At 44.4% G+C, this 23,643-nt stretch overlaps 2 protein-coding genes across 2 annotated transcripts in view; both read left to right on the top strand.

Annotated features, from left to right (window-relative positions):
* The window catches only part of KCNK4 (potassium two pore domain channel subfamily K member 4), a 29,086-nt gene extending 10,474 nt beyond the window's left edge, over nucleotides 1-18,612 (top strand). Inside the window, exons 2-8 of the mRNA XM_061606477.1 lie at nucleotides 453-769; nucleotides 2,700-2,820; nucleotides 7,553-7,713; nucleotides 8,958-9,144; nucleotides 10,686-10,825; nucleotides 15,922-18,156; nucleotides 18,540-18,612. Of these exons, the coding sequence (XP_061462461.1) occupies nucleotides 453-769; nucleotides 2,700-2,820; nucleotides 7,553-7,713; nucleotides 8,958-9,144; nucleotides 10,686-10,825; nucleotides 15,922-16,446 (1,451 nt within the window). The 3' untranslated portion in view covers nucleotides 16,447-18,156; nucleotides 18,540-18,612. The remainder of the gene's footprint in view (nucleotides 1-452; nucleotides 770-2,699; nucleotides 2,821-7,552; nucleotides 7,714-8,957; nucleotides 9,145-10,685; nucleotides 10,826-15,921; nucleotides 18,157-18,539) is intronic.
* LOC133375024 (trichohyalin-like) overlaps nucleotides 18,508-23,643 on the top strand; it is a 37,275-nt gene continuing 32,139 nt past the window's right edge. Inside the window, exon 1 of the mRNA XM_061606476.1 lies at nucleotides 18,508-18,612. The gene's annotated coding sequence lies outside the window, so the exon portion shown is untranslated. The remainder of the gene's footprint in view (nucleotides 18,613-23,643) is intronic.

Here is a 23,643-nt window from a genome sequence, read left to right on the forward strand (position 1 = left end):
CATCATTTAACAAAGTGCTGTGTGAAGGACTTCCTTTTGTCTGTCCCGAATCTTCCACCATTCAGCTTCATTCGATGGCCCCGAGTTCTAGTGTTAGGACTTTCTCTGCACCATGCATAATTTTATGCACATCTATCATGTCTGTTGTTGAATTTGTTGCCACCTCCTCCTCTATTCAAAGCTGTCCAAGCCTCGTGGCAGTGAGTTCTAGAGGTTAACAATAAACCTATCCGCTGTGAATTTGTCTCCTCCTTTCCCCCCCCTCAAAGCTGTTCAAGGTAGTGGTAGTGAGTTCCAGAGGTTAACAAAACACAGTATGAAGAAGTATGCCCTTTTGGTCTCTCATTTAATGGGTGATCTCAAGACTCCTTTAAGATATGATATAGGCTTTGAATTTTGGAGTAAGGCAAGATGGACTCACTCTGTCTTCTTTCTCTCTACTCCCCCTGCAGTGAATTATCCTCTGCCGCCTATGCCCCCCGCCATTTGCCCCCCGGACCATCATGGCTCCATGCCCGTAGTCTGCTATCCATCCAAAGAGTCTATCCTGAGCCCGTGGCCACTGGAACGCAGCACTGTGATGCGCCGGACCACTGTCTTAGCCCTCTGCTCTGTTGTCCTTGTTTACCTGGTGACAGGTGCCTTCATCTTCCGCCAGCTGGAACAGCCGTATGAAACCCTCCAGCAGGTGAAAATTCGAGCCTACCTGGAGCAGTTCTTAAAATTGCACCAATGTGTAGCTGCTGAAGAACTGGAGGACCTCATCCAGGTGAGAGCTGGTGGCTGAAGGAGAAAGGGGGGGAGAAAGGAATTTGGGGGTGGGATAGATCAGTGCTTTGCATGCAGAAGGTCCCAGTTCAATCCCCAGCATCTCCAGGTGGGGCTGGGAGAGACTTCCTGCCTGAAATCCTGGAGAGCTGCTGCCAGTCAGTGTAGACAATACTGAGCTAGGCAGACGATTTGTCTGATTCTGTGTATGGCAACTTCCTGTGTTTCTGATGGGACAGGCAAGACGAGGGGGCAAGTAACGGGGTTGGGGTGAGGTAGGAAGATCAGTGACACCATCAGGGCAGGGCTCTGGTGCAAATATCCATGGCCCCATTCAGCAGGTAGAGCTGGCTTGCCACATGTTGAAGGAAGCTGTAACTAATACACAATTCCTTCTAAAGCAGGGGCAGGGAACCTTTGGCCCTGCAGATGTTGCTGAACTACAATTCCCATCAGCCCTTCCAAGCATGGCCAAAGGCCAGGGATGATAGGAGTTAAAGTTCCGCAACATCTGTAGGGCCGGAGATCCCACGCGCACGTTCTAAAGAAGACACCGATAAAACCATTAAGTCCAGAATCTAAAATGATCTAACAGTACTACTGGAGAAGAGATGAAACTCAGGAGTTGACGGGAGATATCCTTTGTGAGACCTGGATCGCTTCCAGACAACCTGTTTATTGAGTCATCCTGATTTGTTTCCACAGAGTTATTGTGCAGGGAAGTTAGACAGTGTCAGCTATGGATTGAGAATTCTTTCTGATTTGTTCAGTCTGATTTTTTTGCCCAAGACTTCCCAATCATCTGTAATTGTGAAACCTGAATTTGCTGGTACAGTGTATGAATGAATCCCACTCGAAAATAGTGATGGTCTGGAAGTGCCCCCAGTGATTCACCAGACATGGGGGACTAGAAAATTCTGTGCTAGTTGGAGCCTGTATAAAACCTGGAAAAGGCACTGATACCTACATAAGAACATCAAAAGAGCCTACTGGGTCAGGCCAAAGGCCCATCTAGTCCATCATCCTGTTCTCACAGTGGCCAAATGTGTGAATGTGTGGGAAGTTCACAAACAGGATCTGAGTGTAACAGCAACTCTCCCCACATGCGTTTCCCAGCACCTGACATTCAGAGACATACTGCCTCTGACTGTGGAGGGAGACCACAGCCATTGTGGCTAGTAGCCATAGATAGCTTTATCCACCATGAATCTGTCTAATCCTCTTTTAAAGCCACCCAAGTTGCTGGCCGTCACTGCCTCTTTTGGGAGCAAATTCCATAGTTTAACTATATGCTATGTGAAGAAAATACTTTCTTTTGTCTATTCTAACCTGAATAGAGACGGGGGACAAATTTGAGTCAGTTCGCATTGAAAGCCAAATTTATCAAATCCGCAATTTCTGAAACAGCAAGAGAACTGAAAAGCAGACATCCTTTGAAATTCGCATTTATCTGAATTTTGCGACTCAGTTCTCCAACTGAGCAGTGTTTTAAAAAATGCATACATTAGGGGAAAGTGTGCACAAAATGAATATATTGGTGTAAATAACATGCAAAAAATGCATTATATTAGGATAAATTCCTTGCAAAAAAATGTAGGCAGACAAAACTGCATACAAAAAATGCATTTATTAGGAGAAATTCGCAGTAAAACGCTGAAGAATTTTCATGAGGATTTTTTTTATTGCTGCAGAAATGTGGCAAACTTAATTTAAGATTAGAAAATGGAGAAACGGAGAGAACTGAAATTGACTGATCATTCTTTCCCTCGTTCTGAATCTTCCACCATTCGGCTCCAAGTTCTAGTGTTGTGCGAGAGGGAGAAAAGCTTTTCTCTATCTGCGTTCTCCAAGCTGTGCATAATCTGTCTATGTTGGAATGCTGGGTCCTTCTGTGAGTTGATCTTCGTCTCTTTCCCTGCCCTTCCTCTTAGCAAGTAAGCGAAGCGATGGGAGTTGGAGTGGAGCCCGTCATCAACATCACGAACGCTAACAGCTCACACTGGGACATGAGCAGTGCATTCTTCTTCGCTGGCACAGTTATCACCACCATCGGTATCCAGGGATTGATTGGGAGTTGGGGCGGAGGGAGGCAGAGGCTGTTGGGGGCAGGGGTGTAGTCGTCCAGGGTCTCAGGGGGACTTAGACCCCCTTACTTTTTTGGGAGGCAGGTCCAAGCAGGGTCCCTATGTCTCCAGTGTCCTATGATCAGTATGGAGTGCCAACTCTGTCCCTGCCTCTTACTGCTGCCTTTCAGTTCTTGTCTTGTTGCCCTAGGAGCCAGTTAGCATGAAAGGAGAATGTGTTAGCCACTGAGAAGTGTCTCCTCACTTGTTTCCTTGTTGTTTCCTGCTGACTTGAGAAAATCAGAATGAAAGGAGTTCTGTTCATTCCTAAACAACAGTCAAATTGCGGCAGTAACAGAGAAGCAGAAAGCGGTATTCAAGCCTGACCAGATTATTATATAATTTTAGAAGGGGGTGTGGCTGAGACTGTCATGAAGTATGCTGAATATGCCATTACATTACCTTTCTTCTTTGCTTCTGATAAGGGCTGTAGCTCAGTGAATAGAGCGCTTACTTTACATGCAAAAGGTTCCAGGTTCTATCCTTGGTATTGCCAACTCACAGAACGGAAATGTGTTTTCAGGTACAACCAGATTGAAGTTATAATTCATTACCTGCTGTACTGCCCCTTGTATTCAGATCCGGGGGGGGGGATGACACATATTATCCGGTTGTTCTCAGATCAAAAGTCCCAGGAAGTGGAATTCTTAGCCGATAAATATTTATTTATGATGTGATCAGTAGCCCAGTTGGCAATGGCATCTCAGAAGCTGCGGGCGTGCTGTGTTAATCATTAAGATGTATTATAACAATTTTACCTTTAAAACCTGAGTGCCCAGTCTTTTTAATGGATGGTAATAACCTGGCTGTTTTTAACAGTTTTGATGAGTTTTATAAAATTTTGTTTTATTTCAATGTGAGCGTTGCATGAAAAAGGTTCATTTAATAATTCTTTGCATATATTGTTAAGGCCTTTGGCTATACACAAAGTTATATTTGATTCGGTTTGGTAGTGCCAAGTAGGACTGGCAAAGAGCCCCGTCTGAAAAAACCTTGGAGAGCTGCTGCCAGCCAGTGTTGTTGGACCAGGAGTCCTTTATTTATTTTATTAGAACCAGGAGTCTTCAACCATTTCAGGACTGGGACCCAAACATACCTTTGGAGACCCATTTCTTGTTTTTGCCATCTGTTAGTGAAGGTGGTAGTGTTGCTGCTGTTGTGACCCACCTTAGATTAAGCTGTGACCCAATATTGCAGGCGTGGAGAGCCTTTGGTCCTCCAAATGTTGCTGGACTACAACTCCCAGCATCCCTGGCCATTGTCCATGTTTGCTGGGGCTGATGGAAGCTGTAGTTCAGCAACATCTGGAGGGGTAAAGGTTCCCCACACTGGCGGTATTGGGTCCTTCCTGCCCTGCAAGTTGTATGAATGGTTTGTTACAGTCCAACCCACCTGTTGAAGACCCAGTGATGTAGACCAGGGATGTGGAACCTGTGGTCCTTTAGATGTTATCAGAGTGTAACTCCCATTGTCCTGCTGGGGATGGATGGGAGTCGGAGTCCAGCAAATCATCTGAAGACATCTATCCCTGGTACTGGCTGTGGTGAGCTAGATGAACCAATGGCCCGGCTCTGTGCAAGGGAGCCTCCTATGCTCTATGTACTGACCAAAGAGGGAGTATCTGGCTCATAGATCGATCTGGCTGGCCACAGCTCCAAAAAGATTTACAACCTGGAAAAGAAGCTAAGAGGCTTTGCTCGTTTTTGCTGCAAGGTTGGGAGCCTCTGCAAAGACTAAGGAAACAGGAAGCCTTTGTTTTTGTTTTTTGTGCCTTCTGAAAAGAACAGGGATAAAAATACCTTTAGAACATAAGAACATAAGAAGAGCCTGCTGGATCAGGCCAGTGGCCCATCTAGTCCAGCATCCTGTTCTCACAGTGGCCTACCAGGTGCCTGGGGGAAGCCCGCAAGCAGGACCTGAGTGCAAGAACACTCTCCCCTCCTGAGGCTTCCGGCAACTGGTTTTCAGAAGCATGCTGCCTCTGACTAGGGTGGCACAGCACAGCCATCATGGCTAGTAGCCATTGATAGCCCTGTCCTCCATGAATTTGTCTAATCTTCTTTTAAAGCCATCCAAGCTGGTGGCCATTACTGCATCTTGTGGGAGCAAATTCCATAGTTTAACTATGCGCTGAGTAAAGAAGTACTTCCTTTTGTCTGTCCTGAATCTTCCAACATTCAGCTTCTTTGAATGTCCATGAGTTCTAGTATTATGAGAGAGGGAGAAGAACTTTTCTCTATCCACTTTCTCAATGCCATGCATAATTTTATACACTTCTATCATGTCTCCTCTGACCCGCCTTTTCTCTAAACTAAAAAGCCCCAAATGCTGCAACCTTTCCTCGTAAGGGAGTCGCTCCATCCCCTTGATCATTCTGGTTGCCCTCTTCTTTGCTTTGCTTTGCTTTTTTTTTTGCTGTCCTTTTTGTAAAGTTTCGTTTTGAGCCAGGTCTCATCCCTGGAAGACTCACTAGGGTAATGATCAAGAAGCAAAGGCTTCTTCTGAGGATGTCAAGAGTGCCTCTTCTTTACTCCACCATCTAATAATGACATGAGAACATCCAGATCAGGCCAAAGGGGGCCCATCTAGTCCAGCATCCTGTTCTCACAGCGGCCAGCAAGATGCCCTAATGGGAAGCCCACAAGCAGGAGCCGAGTGCAACAGCGCAATCCCTACTTGTGATTCCCAGCAACTGGCATTCAGAGGCATTGTGCCCCTGGGAAGCCCACCCGCAGGGCATGTGGACAAGAGTCCCCTTCCCTTTATTGCTTCCCAGTAACTGGTGTTCCGAGGTTGACTGCGTCTGAACCGGGAAGCTCTGTTTTAGTTTTCATGACCAAACAGCTGCCAATAGACCACCTCCATGAATTGGTCTAACCCTCATTTAAATCCATCTTAACTTGTGGCAGTGAATTCCATAAGTTAATGCAGAGCTTGGAAAAGTTACTTTTTTTGAACTATGACTCCCATCAGCCCCAGCCAGCATGGCCACTGGATTGGGCTGACGGGAGTTGTAGTTCAAAATAGTAACTTTTCCAAGCTCTGAGTTAATGATATGTTGGATATAGGAGTACTTTCTTTTGTCTGTGTCGAATCTACTGCCAGTCAGTTTTGTTGGGTGACAACCCCATCTCTGAATGTTGTTTATTTTATTATTTATTTATATTTTAAAAAAGTTACAACTTGCCCATCTTTCAGAAGAAATTCCAGATGGCTAACAAAAGAACCCGTTAATAATAATATAAAGCAATCACATTTCAACCAAATCAGTACTCTAAATATTAGTGTATGTGTGTAATCAATCCAAAACCACAATTGCAAAGTACCCATCAGAACTAATAACATATCCAAATATTAAAAATGAGGAAATATTTAGACAAAGGTCTTTTAAAGACATCGTCCACATACTTTCAGGCCTATTTTTCTAGACTTGACGACTAGAGTTTTGCTTTTTTAAAAAAAAAAAAAATCAGAATGAATAAAACATCCAAATATAAAAATTAGGAACTATCCAGCCAAAGGCCTTTTAAAAACATTATCTGCATACTTTCAAGCCAATTTTTGCAGACTTGTAGAATTAATAAAACATGCAAATTAATAAAATATGAATATTAATAAAACATGCAAATATTAAACAAGGACATATGCAGTCAAAGGCCTTTTAAAGATATTATCTACATACTTTCAGGCCTATTTTTGCAGTCGAGGATTAGAAACTTGCTTTTTAAAAAAAATAAAATAAAACATGCATATGTTGAAAACCGGGAAATATTCAGCCAAATGCATTTATAAGGAGCTGTGTCTTCAATGGACATATAAAATGGTATTGGGGGGGGAGCTTGGCAAGGCATTCCACAGGGTGGGACCATAGCCCTGGCCACTGTAAGTGTGCCTCCCTGTGTTGAGGGATCAAGGACAGGGCCTCCTAATGACGACCAGGACACCTAAGGGGTCTTACGTGGAAGAAAGTTGATGTGAAAACACACAGGTCCCATGCTGTTAAGAGTTCTAGGGTTGTATCCAACTACATTGTACTCAGAGTAGACCCATTTAAATCAATAGAGCTAAGCTGGTCATCTACATGATTTCCAATGGATCTGCTCTGAACAGGGCTAACATGGGATGCAATCCCTAGTATTATGTGTGAGAGGGAGGGGGAAAAACATTCATTATAAGAAGGTGTTCAAGAGAAGATATGAAGTTGTTGTAGGCAAGAGTATCTCTGGGTATGTGCAGTGTGTGCTTTGTTCACTGCCAAGTAGGATTCACAGCTCATCGTCATGTAGTTCGCATTTTAGGGTAGGGTCAAACTTTCGGGTCACAGCATCCAGGCAATCCCACCCCAGCTTGTGAGACTTCACAAGACATTGTCTATGTACTCTCATGCCTGTTTTTGCAGTCTTAAGGTCTGGAAACTTGGTTTTAGAAAACTAAAATAAATAACACCAAGATGCTAATTTCTTCACTTGTGCAATGAGACCATGTGCATATTGCAGATTTGCTGGCTGGGGCTGATGGGAACTGTAGTCCAAACATTTGGAGGGCACCAGGTTGGCAAACGCTGAGTTAGAGTATTAGAATGGAGACCGGATCGATCTTAAGGAGCACTTTTCCTTTTTGCTGACTCTGTGTCTTTCTCCTCCCTGCTCCTGCCCTAATAGGTTTTGGGAACATCTCCCCTAAGACTGATGCTGGCCGGCTTTTCTGTATCTTCTACGCGCTTGTGGGAATTCCTCTCTTTGGAATGCTGCTTGCGGGAGTTGGGGACCATTTGGGATCGTCTCTCCGGAAAGCCATTGGCAAAGTGGAGGATATTTTCTTGGTGAGCAAAACCCTTGTATTGCCTTTCTGCCTTGGGTGGAGCTTCACTCCAGCCTTTCCAAGACTCGTGTGGAGCTCCACTCCAACACCTGCACCACTTGTATGGAACAGTTAAGGCAGTTTTGTTCCTGGTGATGCCTGCGATGCTTGCCAGTATTGTCAGCATAGCACAGAGCAGGGATGGAGGGACAAATGTGGCCCTCCAGGCTTGTCTAATGGCCTTCAAAACTCTCCCCAGGCTGCACCCCTTTCCCCAGGCCCCGCCCCTCACTGTTGTGGCCCATCATCCCTGTCCATTGGCCATGCTTGCTGGCGCTGATGGGAGTTGTAGTTCAGCAACATCTGGAGGACCAAAGGTCCCCCACGCCTGCCTAAGATGCTCTTGCTTCGTTTCAAAACATGGTAAGCCAATCTTGCAGCATTTCCTGCTCATTCTGTTGTGTGGAGCTCAGGGCACCTGCCCTAGAGTCCTATCCTGATGGTGCCACTGCCTTCCTGGGTGAATCTTCCAGAGGAATCTGGGTGGCCAGTCCACTGCTGGAAACAGAAAGGTGGTCTAGATCAGAGGTCTCCAACCTTTTGTGGGCCCATTCGCCAACTGGATAAACTGTTGTGGGCACCACATAGGAATCTAGGAAGCTGCCTAATACTGAGCCAGACCATTAGGCCACCTAGCTCAGTACTGTCTGCGCTGACAGGCAGCAGCTCTCCAGGTTTTCAGCCTGGGGTCTGTCCCAGCCCTTTCCGGGATTGAACCTGGGACGTGCTCTGCCAATGAGCTATGGCCCTTGCCACAGTCACAGACACACCACAATCTATGTATGTATGTATGTCCTGCCCTTCCTCCCGAAGGAGTGCAGGACGGCAAACACATCAAGGAAAAAAAGTATTCTAGAAACAGGAACAGCAGTCCCTTTCAGCCATCAAATGCCTAGGTAAATAGGAATGTTTTCACATTCCTCCTGAAAGCCAGTAGTGATGGAGGCAGAAACACCTCACTAATTTAAAGCTTCCCCCACCCCAGCTTAATTTCATTAGGGAGACAGGACCCTGGGGGCAGGGCTGTGGAGTTGGTACGCCAAACCTTCGACTCCGACTCCACAGCCCTGCCTGTGGGCACCAGGGTTGGCCTCTGCAGACACTTAGAGGAGTTGACAGCCTCTTGGATAAGCTGTTTGCTTCTTCAACATTGATCTCCGTTCCGTTCTTCTCCTTCCTTAACCCCCCTTTCCCCACCGCCCACAGAAATGGCAGGTCAGTGCCACCATTGTGAGGGTCATCTCTGCCTTGCTCTTCATCCTCATTGGCTGCCTCCTCTTCGTTTCCCTGCCAACCATCATCTTCCAGCGGGTGGAAGGCTGGACCCTTTTGGAGAGCGTTTACTTTGTGGTTGTTGCACTGACCACCATTGGATTTGGCGACTATGTGGCAGGTGAGTACTATGGGGTGACATGAAAAGGATGATCTTTCTGGGGGGGGGGCTGCATTGGAGTTTCCCTTTCTGATCCCCCCCACACACTTTCTGTGAGGCCGAGTGTAGTTGTAGGTCAGGGCTGGGGAACCTGTGGCCAGACAGAGGTAGTTTTTGACTAGAACCAACTCCCATCTGCTCCAACCTGTATAGCCAATAAGGGGTGATGTGAGTTGTAGTCCAGGCACATCTGGAGGGCCACAGGTTCCCCATTGTGGTAGGTTTTTGAAGATGGCCAGTGTAGGATTGTTAGACATGCCTCTGATTTTAGGAGGTCAGTAAAATAACACTTTTGTTGTTAGAACCAATCTGTTCTCAGTGCAAGCTTTTGTGTTATACTGACCTCTTCCTCAGATTGGCAACTCAAGGTTGCTGTTGTTGCTACTACTGTAAGGAAGGAAATTTACATTTCCGAGAGCAAGTTTCAGCCAGAACAGAAGAAAGTATTTTCTCTTGCTTTTAAAACATGATTTTTATTATGAATTGCATTTATAATCCCATGTTCCCTCCAAGAAGCTCTGGAACGTTGTGCCCTCACAACAATCCTGTGAGGTAGGTTGGACTGAGAAATTGCATCTGGTTCAAAGCCAGTGAGTTTCATGTCTGCCTGGCCGTCACCCGAAGTAGCTCTCCTCTCGTCTCTTTATCCTCACAACAACTTTGTGAGGTAGGTTGGGCTGAGAAACAGTGTCTGGCTCAAGGCTATCTAAATGAGTTTCATGGCTGGCTGGGTGTCATCAGTAGCAGCCTGACAATCCAACCACTACACCACACTAGCCCAGGCTCCTTGATCATTATCTTATTCTATCTATGTTATTAGATTTCTCACCCACCCTTCACCACAGGGACCCAGGGCGGGTTACAACAATAAAAGAGATCATTATAAAACTGTCACAACCATAAAGTGAGTGTAAAACAATTTAAAAACTGTTCAAGGTGTAAAACAATTCTTAAAAAATATCTATACATAGAAACAGTAAAAAAAGAAGAAGCTCCAGTACAGATGCAGACTGAACATCCAGAGTAAAGAAGAGGCCTGTCTAACTAAAAAGCTTGCACACTTCATATATGAATTATTTGTTACTTATTATTTTTCTGCTTTGACATTTGCTGCCTTAGGATCCTTTGGGAAGGAGACAACAGAAATTTTGGGTTTTATTCAACTAAGTAGAAGTAGACCCACTGAAATTAATTAACCTGTTAGTCATCATGTCTATTAACTTCAGTGGGTCTACTCCGAATTGGACTTGGTTGAATACAATTATTGTTATTATTTTTATTATTATCATTATTACAAAGGGTTCTGACAGGGCCTGCATCTGGGCACTGACCATACCTGGTTTTAGCCTGGCCCTCTGTAAGGTTGTTTGATCAAGTCCCTTTGGACCATTCCCCCTTGCCCCTTTCTTCCTCTCCCCCTCCCTCCCATTAAAATGTAGAGTTATTGGTTTGGGTAACTGGGATGTTTAAAAAGCATCTGTCTTAAGCTTTGCTCCTTCTAGGGGATACAAAAAGTGAAGATCACTTGTGGTACCAACCATTAGTGGTGGTCTGGATTCTCCTTGGCCTGGCCTACTTCGCCTCCATCCTGACGATGATTGGCAACTGGTTGCGGGTGTTGTCCCGACGCACAAGGGCCGAGGTGAGGGCACCGTGTCCCAACCATACATGCTGTGGCCTTTGTAGTTTCTTGCTGTGGTCCCCATTATTAACCTCTCCCCATATTTTCCTATGTTTTGGTGTGTGCGATGGGGCCATAATCCCCCAAAGCCAATGGTGTGTCCTCTGACTCATACAGCCCATCTGCGCTGTATATTTAAAGCATTATCATACCACTTTAAACCATCATGGCTTCCCTGCAAAGAATCCTGGGATCTGTGGTTTGTTAAAGGTGCTAAGCGGTGTTAGGAGACTCTTTATTCCCCTCACACAGTACAGTTCCCAGAATGGCTTGCTTAACAAGCAATCCCTCTTCCCAGGGATTTCTGGGAACTGTAGTACTGTGAGGAGAAGAGGGGTCTCCTAACAACTCTCAGCATCCTGGACAAACTACAGTTCCCAGGATTATTTGGGGGGGGAAGCCATGACTGTTTAAAGTAGTATAAGAGTGTTTTAAGGCCATATCTACACTGTACATTTAAAACACTAAAATACCACTTTAACCGTCATGGTTTCCCCCAAAGAATCCTGGGAACTGTAGTTTATTAAGGGTGCTGAGAGTTGCTAGGAAACCCATTTCCAAGAGTTTCCAGAGTCAGGCCCTGCACCAGTGGGCGGCCAGGTAAGGCTCCTCGGGCCCAAGGACTGGGAAGGTGGAGCTCCTGCTCTGCAATAGTGTCAGGTCACGGCACACGATTTGCAGCGCACATCAACCCCTTGCCCCAGGACGCAAATCATGCCCCACACCCTGGTGAGCGCTGTCACAAAAAAGCCCTGGGCAATACTGAGACTAAGGTGGAGAAAGCCGATAGGCAGTGCCACCTCTTGGACTGGTTGTAAGGGGGGCATGGGAAGATCTGCCAATTTCCGTTCTCTCAGTTTCTCTTTTGTCAAATCTTAAATTCAGTTCTTCACATTCCTGCAGCAATTTGCAATTTTTTTAAATTTTCAAATATCCGCATAAGGCACACATTTTTTGCAAGCAATATAATGCATTTTTGCAAGCAGTTTTCACTCATGTTCATTTTTATGCATATTTTCCCCTAATGTGCACTGATGTAAACATTGTTTGGATGGCAAACTGCATCACAACATTTCAGTAAGTGTGAATTTTGAAGGATGGCTGTGTTTTGGTTCTCTTATTGTTTCAGAATGTGCGAATTTTGATAAATTGAGCTTGAAATGTGAACGGAATCAAAATTCTCGCCCATCCCTAGTTGTAAGTAAGAAGGCAGGCAGTTGGAGGGCAGTGACCCATTTCCCAGAGCATCTTTTAAGGAATTGTTACTGGGTGTCCATTTTTTTCATTCAGATTGTTTGCACATGGAAGCCTCTCTACCATGTACGAGCCCTGATGTTTTGATTGGAGGTGAAAGTGGTTCGAACTTAAAAAAATAAAAATGGAGTGAATACAGCCTTGCAAATGCATTTACACAAGCTACTAGCCTAGCAAAGTTCTTACTAGCCTGCCCACCCACCAGTAACTACATTAATTAAAAAGCAAATTAAAATGAAAAACTGCTGTTCACAATCCATGCTATGCTACCGAAAAATCACAAAGATATAGAGAACCAGTCATTACAGTGTACAGGGAGAGAGATTTTGTTAAGACGTTTTTCAGAAAGACTGGTGGTTTGTAATAACCCTAAGAACTATTGTGTAATGTGCCCCCTGTGGTCTACTGTTTCTAGTCATTTCACTAAACTTTCATGGTCAGTGTTTCCAATCTGAATTTGTGTTCTTGGTGCATTGATTACATTTTGTGTGTCCATTTGTGTCCACTGGGAGTCCAAAAGCTAGGACTGGGTATCCATTTGGGCACACAACTATTACTTAACAAATGCCTTGCCATTAGACCCTTATGGATCAGCCTCCACTGATTCTTACAGCATGAAGATAAAGTCTACAGTCCAGACTGATAAAAGCACAGGAGCTGGTGGGGAAAAAAGTGGGGGACCTTGTTCCTTCAGCATTCTTCCCCCTCCATTAGACACACACGGTGGGCTCCTTATGATGGCTCTTTATAATAAAGCAAAGGGAAAGAGAGCCTCTGCAGCCTCCGAGGTTTTGAAGCATCTCCCTTTTTGCCCATTAAAAAGCAGATGGCATCAATTTGGCACATAAGCTCATTAAGCGGCTTGCCTAATTGAAAGCCATTTCTTTCTCGCTGACCCTGGCGTTCAGAGGAAAGACAATAACAGCAGTTGCAAATGATTTTCCAGTAGGAGCAAAGGACTTGGATATGGGTTCTGGCAGCACAGTGATGAGAAGGGGGGGTAGAGAGAAATAGGTGCATGTTTACAGTGGTTCTGGTGGTGAAGCTGTTTGTTCTGCAAATGTGCTACAGTTTCCAGAGTTCCCTGGGAAGAGGGATTGATTGTTCAGTCACTCTGGGGCTTGTAGCCCTTGTTAATCAATAGGAGGAAAATATATGATTTATCCTATTAGTTCATATTTTTATTATTTTATTGTTAGTTCATATAATCATTAATTCATTTATGCATATATATATATCACATTGTTTTAAGATATTATCTAAGTTACTTTAAATTGCTGTAATTTCAGTACTGTCTTTGTTTTATTTTCTATCAGTCCTATAATATCAGTAGATTTGTATATCAATAAACTGGTATATTCGTTTCAGTTATACATTTTGAGGTTGTGGTTTTGAGTAATGGATTGTGTTTTCCTCCCTATTCCATTGGGTTGCTAGTGAGCAAAATGAACCAGGATTGAGGATCCAATGAGGGTTGATGCACAGGCCAGAATTTGGCATGGTGAGCATAAGCCCTGATAAGATCTACCAGTTAACAATTAGTAGCTGATAAACAGCTCTGTGAGGGGAATAAGAGGTCTTCTAACAACTCTCAGCACGCTTCACAAACTACAGTTCCCAGGATTCTTTGGGGGAAGCCATGATTGTTAAAGCGATGTCATAGTGCTTTAAATATATGGCAGAGCTTGGAAAAGTTACTTTTTTGAACTACAGCTCCCATCAGCCCAATCCAGTGGCCATGCTGGCTGGGGCTGATGGGAGTTGTAGTTCAAAAAAGTAACTTTTCCAAGCTCTGATATATGGTGCAGATGGCACCTAAGTTACAGTCCATCAAATTGTGTTAGATCACTATAAAAAGCCTCCTCCATCTCTCCTCAAGAGCCCAATGGCAACCAGTGGCACCGTTAGGGCTGGACTTTGGGGCAGACGCCCAGGGCTCCACTCGGCAGAAGGAGCAGGGCTCCCCCAGTGCCAAAATGTCTGACATTTTGAAATAAGTGGAGTAATACACATTACCATCTAAAAAGAGTCCCCAGGGTTCTTTGCAGGAAGCCGTGAGTATTCCAAGTGATGTAGTTGTGCTTTACATATGTCGTGCAGATGGGGCCTAAAAAAGAAACTGATTTTTTTCATGGTTAGCCACATGATGGGGAAATGAAAAGTGGGGAATGAATGATTGATTAATGGGAAGATGTACATAAACATCCCACAAGCAAATCAGGATGAATGCTCATTGTCATATACCCTTCCTACAAACAAGTCTGAACAAATGCTCAATATAGAACGGATATAATCTAATTTCCGCTTTGTGCAAACAGACTGGGATGCATGCTGGAGGTATAATAGTGACCTGCTACCAGTCAAAGGAGACAATGCAGGGTTAGATGTGCCATTGATCTTAGCTCAGTATAAAACAGCTTCCTGCATTTAGTTCTGGCTCATGAAATCTTATGCCAGAATTCTATGGTCTAGTGGCAGCTGGTACCCATTGTGACTGGTGGGGCGGAAGTCAGGGAGCCCAACTGTAGGTGGAGCCAAAGCCAATGACAGGCAGAGCCCATTAATTCTGGTTTTGTCCCCATCCTCCTCCTCTCTGAGTGCTACAAAGGCAAGACTGAGAGCAAGGAGGAGGCGATCACTCGTGGCCGAATAAGATTGTCTTCCAAGATAAGGTCTTTGCTTGGAGGACGCCTGTGCGTGAATTTGTTTTACGTTGGGAGATCGGCGCACCATGATCAACACACAATCTTGACAGAAAAAGGCTTTGATCCAATGGCATGGATACCACGACGATTGGAAGTCTTTTATCTGCTGCAGCCTTCACAGCTGTTGTAATGTACACATTGGTATCCTCCACCTGTTCTGCCGTTGAGGACTTTCTTGGATCGTTCTTTGTCTGGTTCCTCTCCCTTGACCTTACCGCCATGGGTGACCCTGCTGTTGGAGTACATGACTCCCAACAGCATTGCTCACAGGGTTCATTGGAACACGCAAGCCCACTCACCGCTACAAGGTGACGATCCAGTGAGGGGAACAGGCAGTGCCAACCCCGAGACTGGTTGTAAGTAAGGAGGTAGGCAGGTGGGGACTGGCTGAGGATAGACTGATCATGGTGGGGTGGTGTCCCACTTGCTCTAATAGACCAGCTTCTACTGCTATGGTTGGTTTTTATTTAAGGTACCACACAGTTCTTTAGCTCTTCCTAACGCAGTGCAATATTACCTTATAGAACTCGCTGCACCAGATGTGGTGATGAGGCCATTAGCTAAAATGGCAGATAAAGGACTGCATTTGTTTAAAACAATTGCTTGAAGAATAGTAAAGATACAGACTATATATAGTGCACATATACAGTTATGAATAAGAAAAATATTGCTATAAATATGCAGGTTTAACAATATAAGTAATATAAATACAAAGAAAATTCTTCCTATAATTCTTCAATTTATTTATTTAATTAATTTTTACATTTATATCCTGCCCAAAGGGAGCCCAGGGCAGCAAACAAGCGATAAAACACTAAAAAAAACCTTTTAAAAAAACCTTTAAAAACACAACATCTTTTAAAATATCTTAAAAACAATTATAACACAGATTTATATTTCCTCCAATAGCATATAGGGGTTTGGGTCTGTGATCTAGCAAAGCAGTTCTTACATATTCTTAAGTGGCACCTGTTTTTTCTCTCCAGAGGGCAAGAGCCCATTTTTCTTTTTTTGGCATTTTGGTTAGCCTAATGAAAAGATATTGCCCTAACCTTCTGTTGTAACTGACTCTTCCTCGCCCCTCCATTTTCCTTACAGATGGGGGACTTGACTGCACACGCTGCCTCCTGGACAGGCAACATGGCATCCCAGCTCCGTGTCCCAAACATGGCATTTCCAGAGAAGCTGCACAGAGTGGGCACTTTAAAAGGGAAGGCACTGTCGCCTTCGGCCATTTCACCGCAGGAAGAGAACCAAGAGTCACTGCCACCGCAGGAGCAAGTGCCATCACATCCCTTGGCTTTACCACCGCCACTGCTGCCTCCCCTGCCACTGCTGCCTCCCCTGCCACCATCTTCTCGGAGCCCATCTCCAGGTACCACACAGCGTGTGGCACAACTGAATGCACGCAACGGCGTCCCGCTGCGGCCTATAGACTACACAGGCGAAAACCTGGCTTTCATTGATGAGAGTTCAGATGCTCTGAGCGATGGGGGGCCACCTTCCGCTAGGCTGCCCCGCCGCTTGCGTCCTCGGGCTCGGCACCGTGCCAACACTGGCCAGCCACCAGGATTGCCCATGGTCCTGCTGAGCCGGACCCGGGACAAAGGTGAATCTGTTTAAGGATGGGACTCAGCCAATGTCTGGCTTGGAGCAAGTTTCTGATGTATCGGTGCAGTTCTCTTTATTCCTGTCTTCCTGTGCCCAGCAGAGTGAAACCCAGAGCGTCTCAGCTTTTGTTTCCGTGAGGTGCTAAGTGAATGCCCAGCCTTTTTGTGTCCCCTGGCACAAACCCTCTGCACTTGGTTTCTCATTCTGTTCTGCCAGCTGGGCTCTGTCCACCTTTCCATCAACACAAGGAACTTCACCCTCTTTGCAGTGCCAACAGAGTTCCTTGCTTTTGGTGGGACAAACCCTGGCATTACAGCTCTCCTCTCTGCATGGTGCTCCCTGACTCAGCCTTCCTCCCAGCACTAGGATTCTCCTCCTGCTCCCCGAGTACCACTGGAAGCCTCATCTCCACCTGTGTGCCTGTTATGGTTGTTCTGCTCTCTTCTAGTCTTCTGGAACTGCACCTCGTGGGTGGGTGAAGGGATCAGCATCTCTCCCACCCCAGCTCCAAGCACCAGACTTCCTGTTGCATGCCCACCTGACCATCCCAAACCCCAAGTGCACCCGCACACAATTCCCTCCTCCCTTGTGAGATTAGGATATCTACACTACAGGCATAAGTCACTTTAATAGTTGTTGCTTTTCCCCCAGTGAATCCTGGGAACTGTAGTTCTTTTAGCGATGAGCTTCAATCGTGTCCATGTCTGAACAGATATCATCATTGAGAGCTCTCAGCACCCTTGCCAAGCTACAATTCCTAAGATTCTTTGGGTGGTGGAACCCTTGACAGCGCTGAACCCTTACACTTATTGAAACTTGGTTGCAAATTAATGCATCTTTCCTCCTTTGCTATGATGTAGGGGTGGAGGAGAAATTCAATTCATTTCATATTTAAATGCAAACCTAAATTCGCATTTTCTGAAATAATACGCAAACCAAAACACACCCATCTTTTGATATTTGCTCTCCTTTGAATTTTGTAATGCAGTTCTCCAGTTATGTGCACAACAATGCCTATAATAGGGTAAGGTGTACATAAAAGGCATACATTTATGAAAATAACATGCAAGAATGCATGATATTGGGGAAAATTGGCTTTGCAAAAATGTGTGTATTAGGGAAAGTGCATAAAAAAGGTGTATATTAGGAGAAATCCGCATTCAAATGCCAATGGATATTCATGAGAACTTTAAAAATAATAATAATAAGCAAACTGAACTTAAGAAATAGAAACAAAAGTAGACAGATTTGTCCCTACCTATTATGGGGTGTCTGGAAAGGCTACATTTGGGTGAAACTGTCTAAAAATGCCAAAATCTGTGTCTCATTGTCTTCTAGGGAGGGTCTCTAACCAATCCTTCCCCTACATCCAATATTGATGGAGAGGAATAGTAAAATTTGGGAATGTGTGTGTATCCCAACAGAGCTCCCTCTTGTTGGGCTTCCTCCAAGGGCTGTTTGGTCATATGGGGCAGGGCTCCGCAGCTACCCCAAGCTACAGAGGAGAGTATGGGAGGGTACCTCATCTCTTCCCGCCTTCCGTCCTTCACTTCACAAATGTGCCTGTTCTCGACTCTGTATATTGGAAGCATTTTGTTGTATTTTTTTTGTCTTGTCTTCCAGAAATTAAAACCAAAACTACACAAGAGGTGTTCATGTCTGTGTTTGTTTTGTATTTCCACGCAAGAGACAAGTCTCCACATTCGTTTTAAGTACATCACGGTAGGGAACCTCCGGTCCTTGGGCCAATCTTGGCCCCCCAGGGTGTTCAGTTTGGCCATTTCCTTAAAACTTCAGCCACCTGTCAATCAGCTGATTGGTTAACAGTTGATGGGCAGGGAGGTGGGTGTTCAATTCAGCTGCTGGCTGTGTTAATGGCCACCCTAACTTTAAGCAACAAATGGGTAACTGTATGGGGTGGTAGTTAATCCAGATTAATTTATGGGGAGTACAGGGTGTGTGTGACTTTGTGTACTTGTGGCAAGCCAAGGCCTCCTCCCTTAATTTTCAAGTTCAGAGGTTGAGGGAGATGACTCAAAATGGAGCTGAAAGAAATAACAGGATCCCCTAAGGATGTGTAATGGGCCATATGTTTTATTTAATAGGTTTTCTATTGATCTGTGAAAAAGGAGGGCATGGGAAGTGTGGAGGAAGATTGTGACTGAATGAAATTTCCAGGTAAGGTAAAAAATAATTTAAAAAATCACTTTTCCATAGTGGATCCATTTTTGCAACTGGGGGACCAGCCAACCATTACAGGCGAAGTGTTGGAGCTCAGAGACTATTGTAGGTCTGAAAGCCAAAAGAGAGAGAGAGAGAGAGAGAGAGAGAGCACATTTTATGAAAGAGAACAGGCAGATAATAGTTTTGATAACAATGGGGACAATTGGGGGTGGGGGACAGGAAGTACAACAATAGTTTTGATAACAATGGGGACAATTGGGGGTGGGGGACAGGAAGTGCAACTGCCTTGTGCTCTTCCTGTTTCCATAAGGATTGTCTACCCTGACTGGCTGTGGCTTGCTACATGGTCAGTGTGTCAGCTCAGTGGTGGAACATCTGCTTTGCATGCAGAAGGTCCCGGGTTCAATCTCTGGCATCTCCAGGTAAGATTCCTTGTATAAAGCCCTCCAGAGCTCCTGCCAGTCAGTGTAAACAGGACTGGGCTAGATGGATGCAATGGTTTGACACAGTATAAGCCAGCTTCCTATTCTCCCATTCCAGGGTTTCAAGCAGGGGACATTCCCAGCCCTACCTTGAGATGTGGGAGATTGAACCTGGGGCCTTCTGCATGCCAAGCAGATACTCTGCCACTGAGCCCTTTCCCATACTTTTCACCTAAAGCAGAACTTCTAGCCTGGTCTGCAGAAAATAAGCAGGCCGTGTTCCTTGCCCGCTCGCCAAACTTAAGCCCTCTGCATGGAAAATATTTCTCAAGCAGCTAATAAAAAGGTCAGGAGCAGCACCAAGAAAATGAAGCTGATGGTAGGGAAAGCGTCTGCATGCATGGGAAAACAGGCATTAAAGTAGGAAGGAAAATATTTTTATTTCTTTATAATTGTACCTCTCTTTTTTATTTTTAGTGTCTTTAATGCTAAGATTGTGTTAGCCATTCTAAGAGCCTGTGCTGAAAAGCCGCATAATGATGATGATCAGTATTTAGTAGAATAAATGATGATGATGATGATTTACAATAATTTATGGAATATTCTAGAGGGTGAAGAAGGTGAGAGGGACTTGAGAGTAGTAGTTCCATGACTGGGATGCTCTGTGCTCAGGGAAAAAAAGGATGAATCCTTTTCCAGCTTCTCTGGTATATCTATACTAGAAACATAAAGTGGATTTTCAAAATATTTCCCTTGTCCTCAGGAATTATTCACTTAGATTATTACTGCAGACAAAAATAGGCCTCTGGGTGCATTGTGATGTCACGTGATTGACAGGTGGCAGAACCACCCACCTGTCTAACATGGCCCACAAAGGATGGGGCAGATCCAATTCCCCACCGTGAGTCAGTGTGCAGAGGACAGGAATTTCTAATGCATCTTTCTTGGCATCCACTCCAAATTACAGTTCCCAGAATACTTTGTGGGAAGTCATCAGTTGCGGCAAACAGAGATGCCTTTCTAGCAAATGTATTGTCTTTATAAGTTTAGGGGAGGAAAAGTTAACAAGGTGACCATGTGTTTCCTTATATAGCTGCCCTGGATGTGTGTGCCATAATATAAAATGGCTGCCACATGTGAAAGAGCAGAAAGAGAAGCAGAACCACAAAATGGTGCAGGCAAGCACCCCATTCATAGCGGGGGAAAGCGCTAGAGCTTGGAAGTAATTTGTTACAAGTAACAAATTTATTTATTTATTTGATTTATATCCCACCCTTCCTCCCAGCAGGAGGAATTACAAGAATTACTTGTAATTACTTTTGTAATTACTTGTAATTACTTTTGAGGAACGAGTGGGTAATTCCTTTACATTTTGATTGTAATAGAACTAGGAGTAATTTTATTACTTTTGTGGAGTAATTGTAATGTTTCCAGCATTAATTTGGGGGGGGGAGCAGGGGAAGTCTTCTGCTCCTCTGATTTGTGGATGAAAATCATGTGCCTCAAACTGGGCTTCTGTGCAGCATCGCTCTTCCCTCGTGCTCTGTGGGGTAGGAGGCGATGCGGGAGGAGGTAAAGAGCGAGACGGGGTGGAGTGGAGAAAACAATTGTTTAAAAAAAATGGATAGTGGTGTTGAACAATGGAGTGGAGGGAAAAAGGAGCTGGAGGGCAAGAACATGGATAAAGGAGGAGGAGGAGACAGCAGCAGAATGGAGATAAAGAACTGTGGAGGTGAAAGATGACAACGTGTATGTGTGTGAATACTGTGTTTGCACTTGGCACACAAAGTGGCCTCCACCACCCTCTCTGGCTACTGTGCTGCATTTGCAGTATTTTAACTTTTTTGCATCTTGGGAAAATGTTTGCTTGGGTGAGTGTCCCTTAGTTGGTGGCAGGGCAGGGTCCAGGAAGTGGTTAAGTGAGAGAGATTATGCTTGCTGGCTGAGGGGGGGGTGCACTTGGTTTGATGTGCAAAGATGTGCGTAGTGGCCTCTGCCTCCCTCCTCACCTCCCTTACCACCGGAGAGACCACCATTGCTATCTTATGGATAAAAAGAATTATTCTACTACCTCTGTATGTGTGTGTTTATTTTTAATGTTGTTTTAGGCTACTTAGATGTGCAGCAGCCAAGGCTAGCACCTTGTAGGCGTTGTTTAAAAAAAGTAACGGAAATGTAATTGTAGTGATTACTTTTGAGAAAAAGTAAACAGTTACTTTCAGAGCAATTGTAATTGTGACGGAAGTTACTGCTTTTGGGGGTCCATGTAAATTGTAACTGTAATTTATTACTTTTTAAATCTTCCAAGCTCTGGTCTCTCGTGCGGTGCATTGTGGATTTTTGAGGCGATATTTATTGAGACCTTTTGCGGGCACTGAAGGAGGTACTGGTGGGCACACTCCTGCCTGTGGGCACCACATTGACGATCCCTGCACCAACATCCAAAATGTCTTTTTGTTTGGCTGCTATAAAAATGTCTGTGTTGGGCTGCTATAAAAGGAACAAGAGCAAGTCCTTCTTTAAAAAAATGGCAACAGTAAAAGAGGGAAGGAAAACAAATGGAATCCTGGATCCTATTGTTTTCTGTTGCCATGGCGCTGAATAGTTCTTTTGTGTGATGCTCACCATCTTGCAAACGGTCTGTTCTTTTTTGCGGGCAAAGGACAGGCAGTTTTTCAAGTCCCACTCTACCCCACAGGGGTGGAGGCAAGAGAGGTAGAGTGGTGAGTGTGTGTGCTCGCACACCCTTTTAAGGTTTGTAGTGCATCACTAATGCCGTGAGGAAAACAGAGATTGGCATGATGAGATGATGAGAAGGAGTTAATCTGATGTCTTTGTGGAGCAGCCTTCCAAATCTGACCTATTTTCTATGACAACCTCTCGTCTGGTACGTTCCAAATATGTTAGAGTTGTATTCAACCAGTCTTACTCAGAATAGACCCATTGAAATGAATGAACTGACGTTAGTCATGTGTATTAACTTCAATAGGTTTACTCTGAGTAGGTTCACATTTAATAGCCTGCCTCGTCCGTGACAACGGGGATCTTTTCGTCAGAGCTTGGAAAAAGTTACTTTTTTGAACTACAACTCCCATCAGCCCAATCCAGTGGCCGTGCTGGCTGGGGCCGATGGGAGTTGTAGTTTAAAAAAGTAACTTTTCCAAGCTCTGCTTTTTGTGCCCATGCGACATATGAAAATTCAACAGAGGCACAGTTATCTCAGCTTGGCCAAGACGTTTTTATTTTATTGCTTTTGCCTGAGATGAAGGACTGAGAGTTGTTGGGAGACCTCTGTTTCCCTTACAGAGCTAGGATTCCCAGAGTTCCCTGGGAAGAGGGATTGATCGTTAAACTACTCTGAGAATTGTAGCTCTGTGAGGAAAAATAGGAGTCTCCTCGCAACTCTCTCAGCACCCTTAACATACTACACTTCCCAGGATTCTTTGGGGGAAGCCATAACTTTTTAAAGTGGAATAAATGTATGGTGTGAATGTGGCCGGGATCTTCTAACAACTCTCAGTATTCTTAACAAACGACAGTTCCCAGGATGTTTGGGGGAAGCCATGACTGCTAAAAGTGATATCATCGGGCTTTAAATGTGTAGTGCAGGTGGCGGCCTGTAGGTCAGAAGTTTGGAGCAGGCAGAGGAAGGAAAAAAAGTCCTCCCTCCCGAGGGGAAAGTAAAGGACCAGAGTGGGGTTGAAGGGAATGAGTGAGACAGAAGGTTAATTTTTTAAAATAAAAATAAAATAAACCTGGAAATAGAATGGAAGGGCACAAGAGAGGAAAATTGTTAGATGAGGAAGTAGTAAATGTCAAAGGGACAGGGAGGAAGGATTATTATTATTAATAATAATTACATTTATTAGAAGCTTTTTCCCAGAAAAGTGAAATTCAAAGTGACTTACAAAAGAGAGAGAGAAAGAGAGAGAGAGAGAGAGTGTCCCCAACTCCACTCCACTAAAGCATAAGCAGAAAATTAAGGTCCAAAGGCCAAGGTGATAAGGTGACAGTTTTGTAGTGGTGCTGTGGGGGAGAGGGAGTAAGGTTCAAGTTGAGTGTGATAGGTGAATGAGAAAAGAAATTACAGGAAATGAATAACAATACTTTGAGAGGCATGGAAGGGTGTTGTATGAGAAGGGAAAATGTAAAAGGAAATGCCTTCACTTAGAGCCTCTGGATCAGCAAACTGGGGAGGCTGAGTCACAATACCCCCAGAGCAAAGATCCGTACTTAGCTTGAGGAAAGCTGAGCTGTGGAACTACTGGCCACAGTGAAAATGCTGCGGCAAAGAATGTAGCACTTCCCAATATCAATAAATCTAGGTGGATTAGAATATCAGTAGATTAGATAGGTTAGATCAGTGGTTCCCAAACTCTATTTCCCCCACAGACCACTTGGAAAATGCTGATGGCCTTGGCAGATCACTTAATGATTTGTCTGCCTGTTGTAGCAATTGTAATGTGCTGTGCTAGATGTTATATGATTTTTAATTGTATTTGTATTGCTTCTTTTATGTCTGATATTGTATTTTATTGTATTCTGTTTCATAGAATTCAAACTGTAATACAAGAAAATAAAATATAAGAAAGAAAAGAAGCAG

The sequence above is a fragment of the Rhineura floridana genome, chromosome 22 (assembly GCF_030035675.1).
Source record: "Rhineura floridana isolate rRhiFlo1 chromosome 22, rRhiFlo1.hap2, whole genome shotgun sequence".
In the NCBI taxonomy this organism is placed as follows: Eukaryota; Metazoa; Chordata; class Lepidosauria; order Squamata; family Rhineuridae; genus Rhineura; species Rhineura floridana.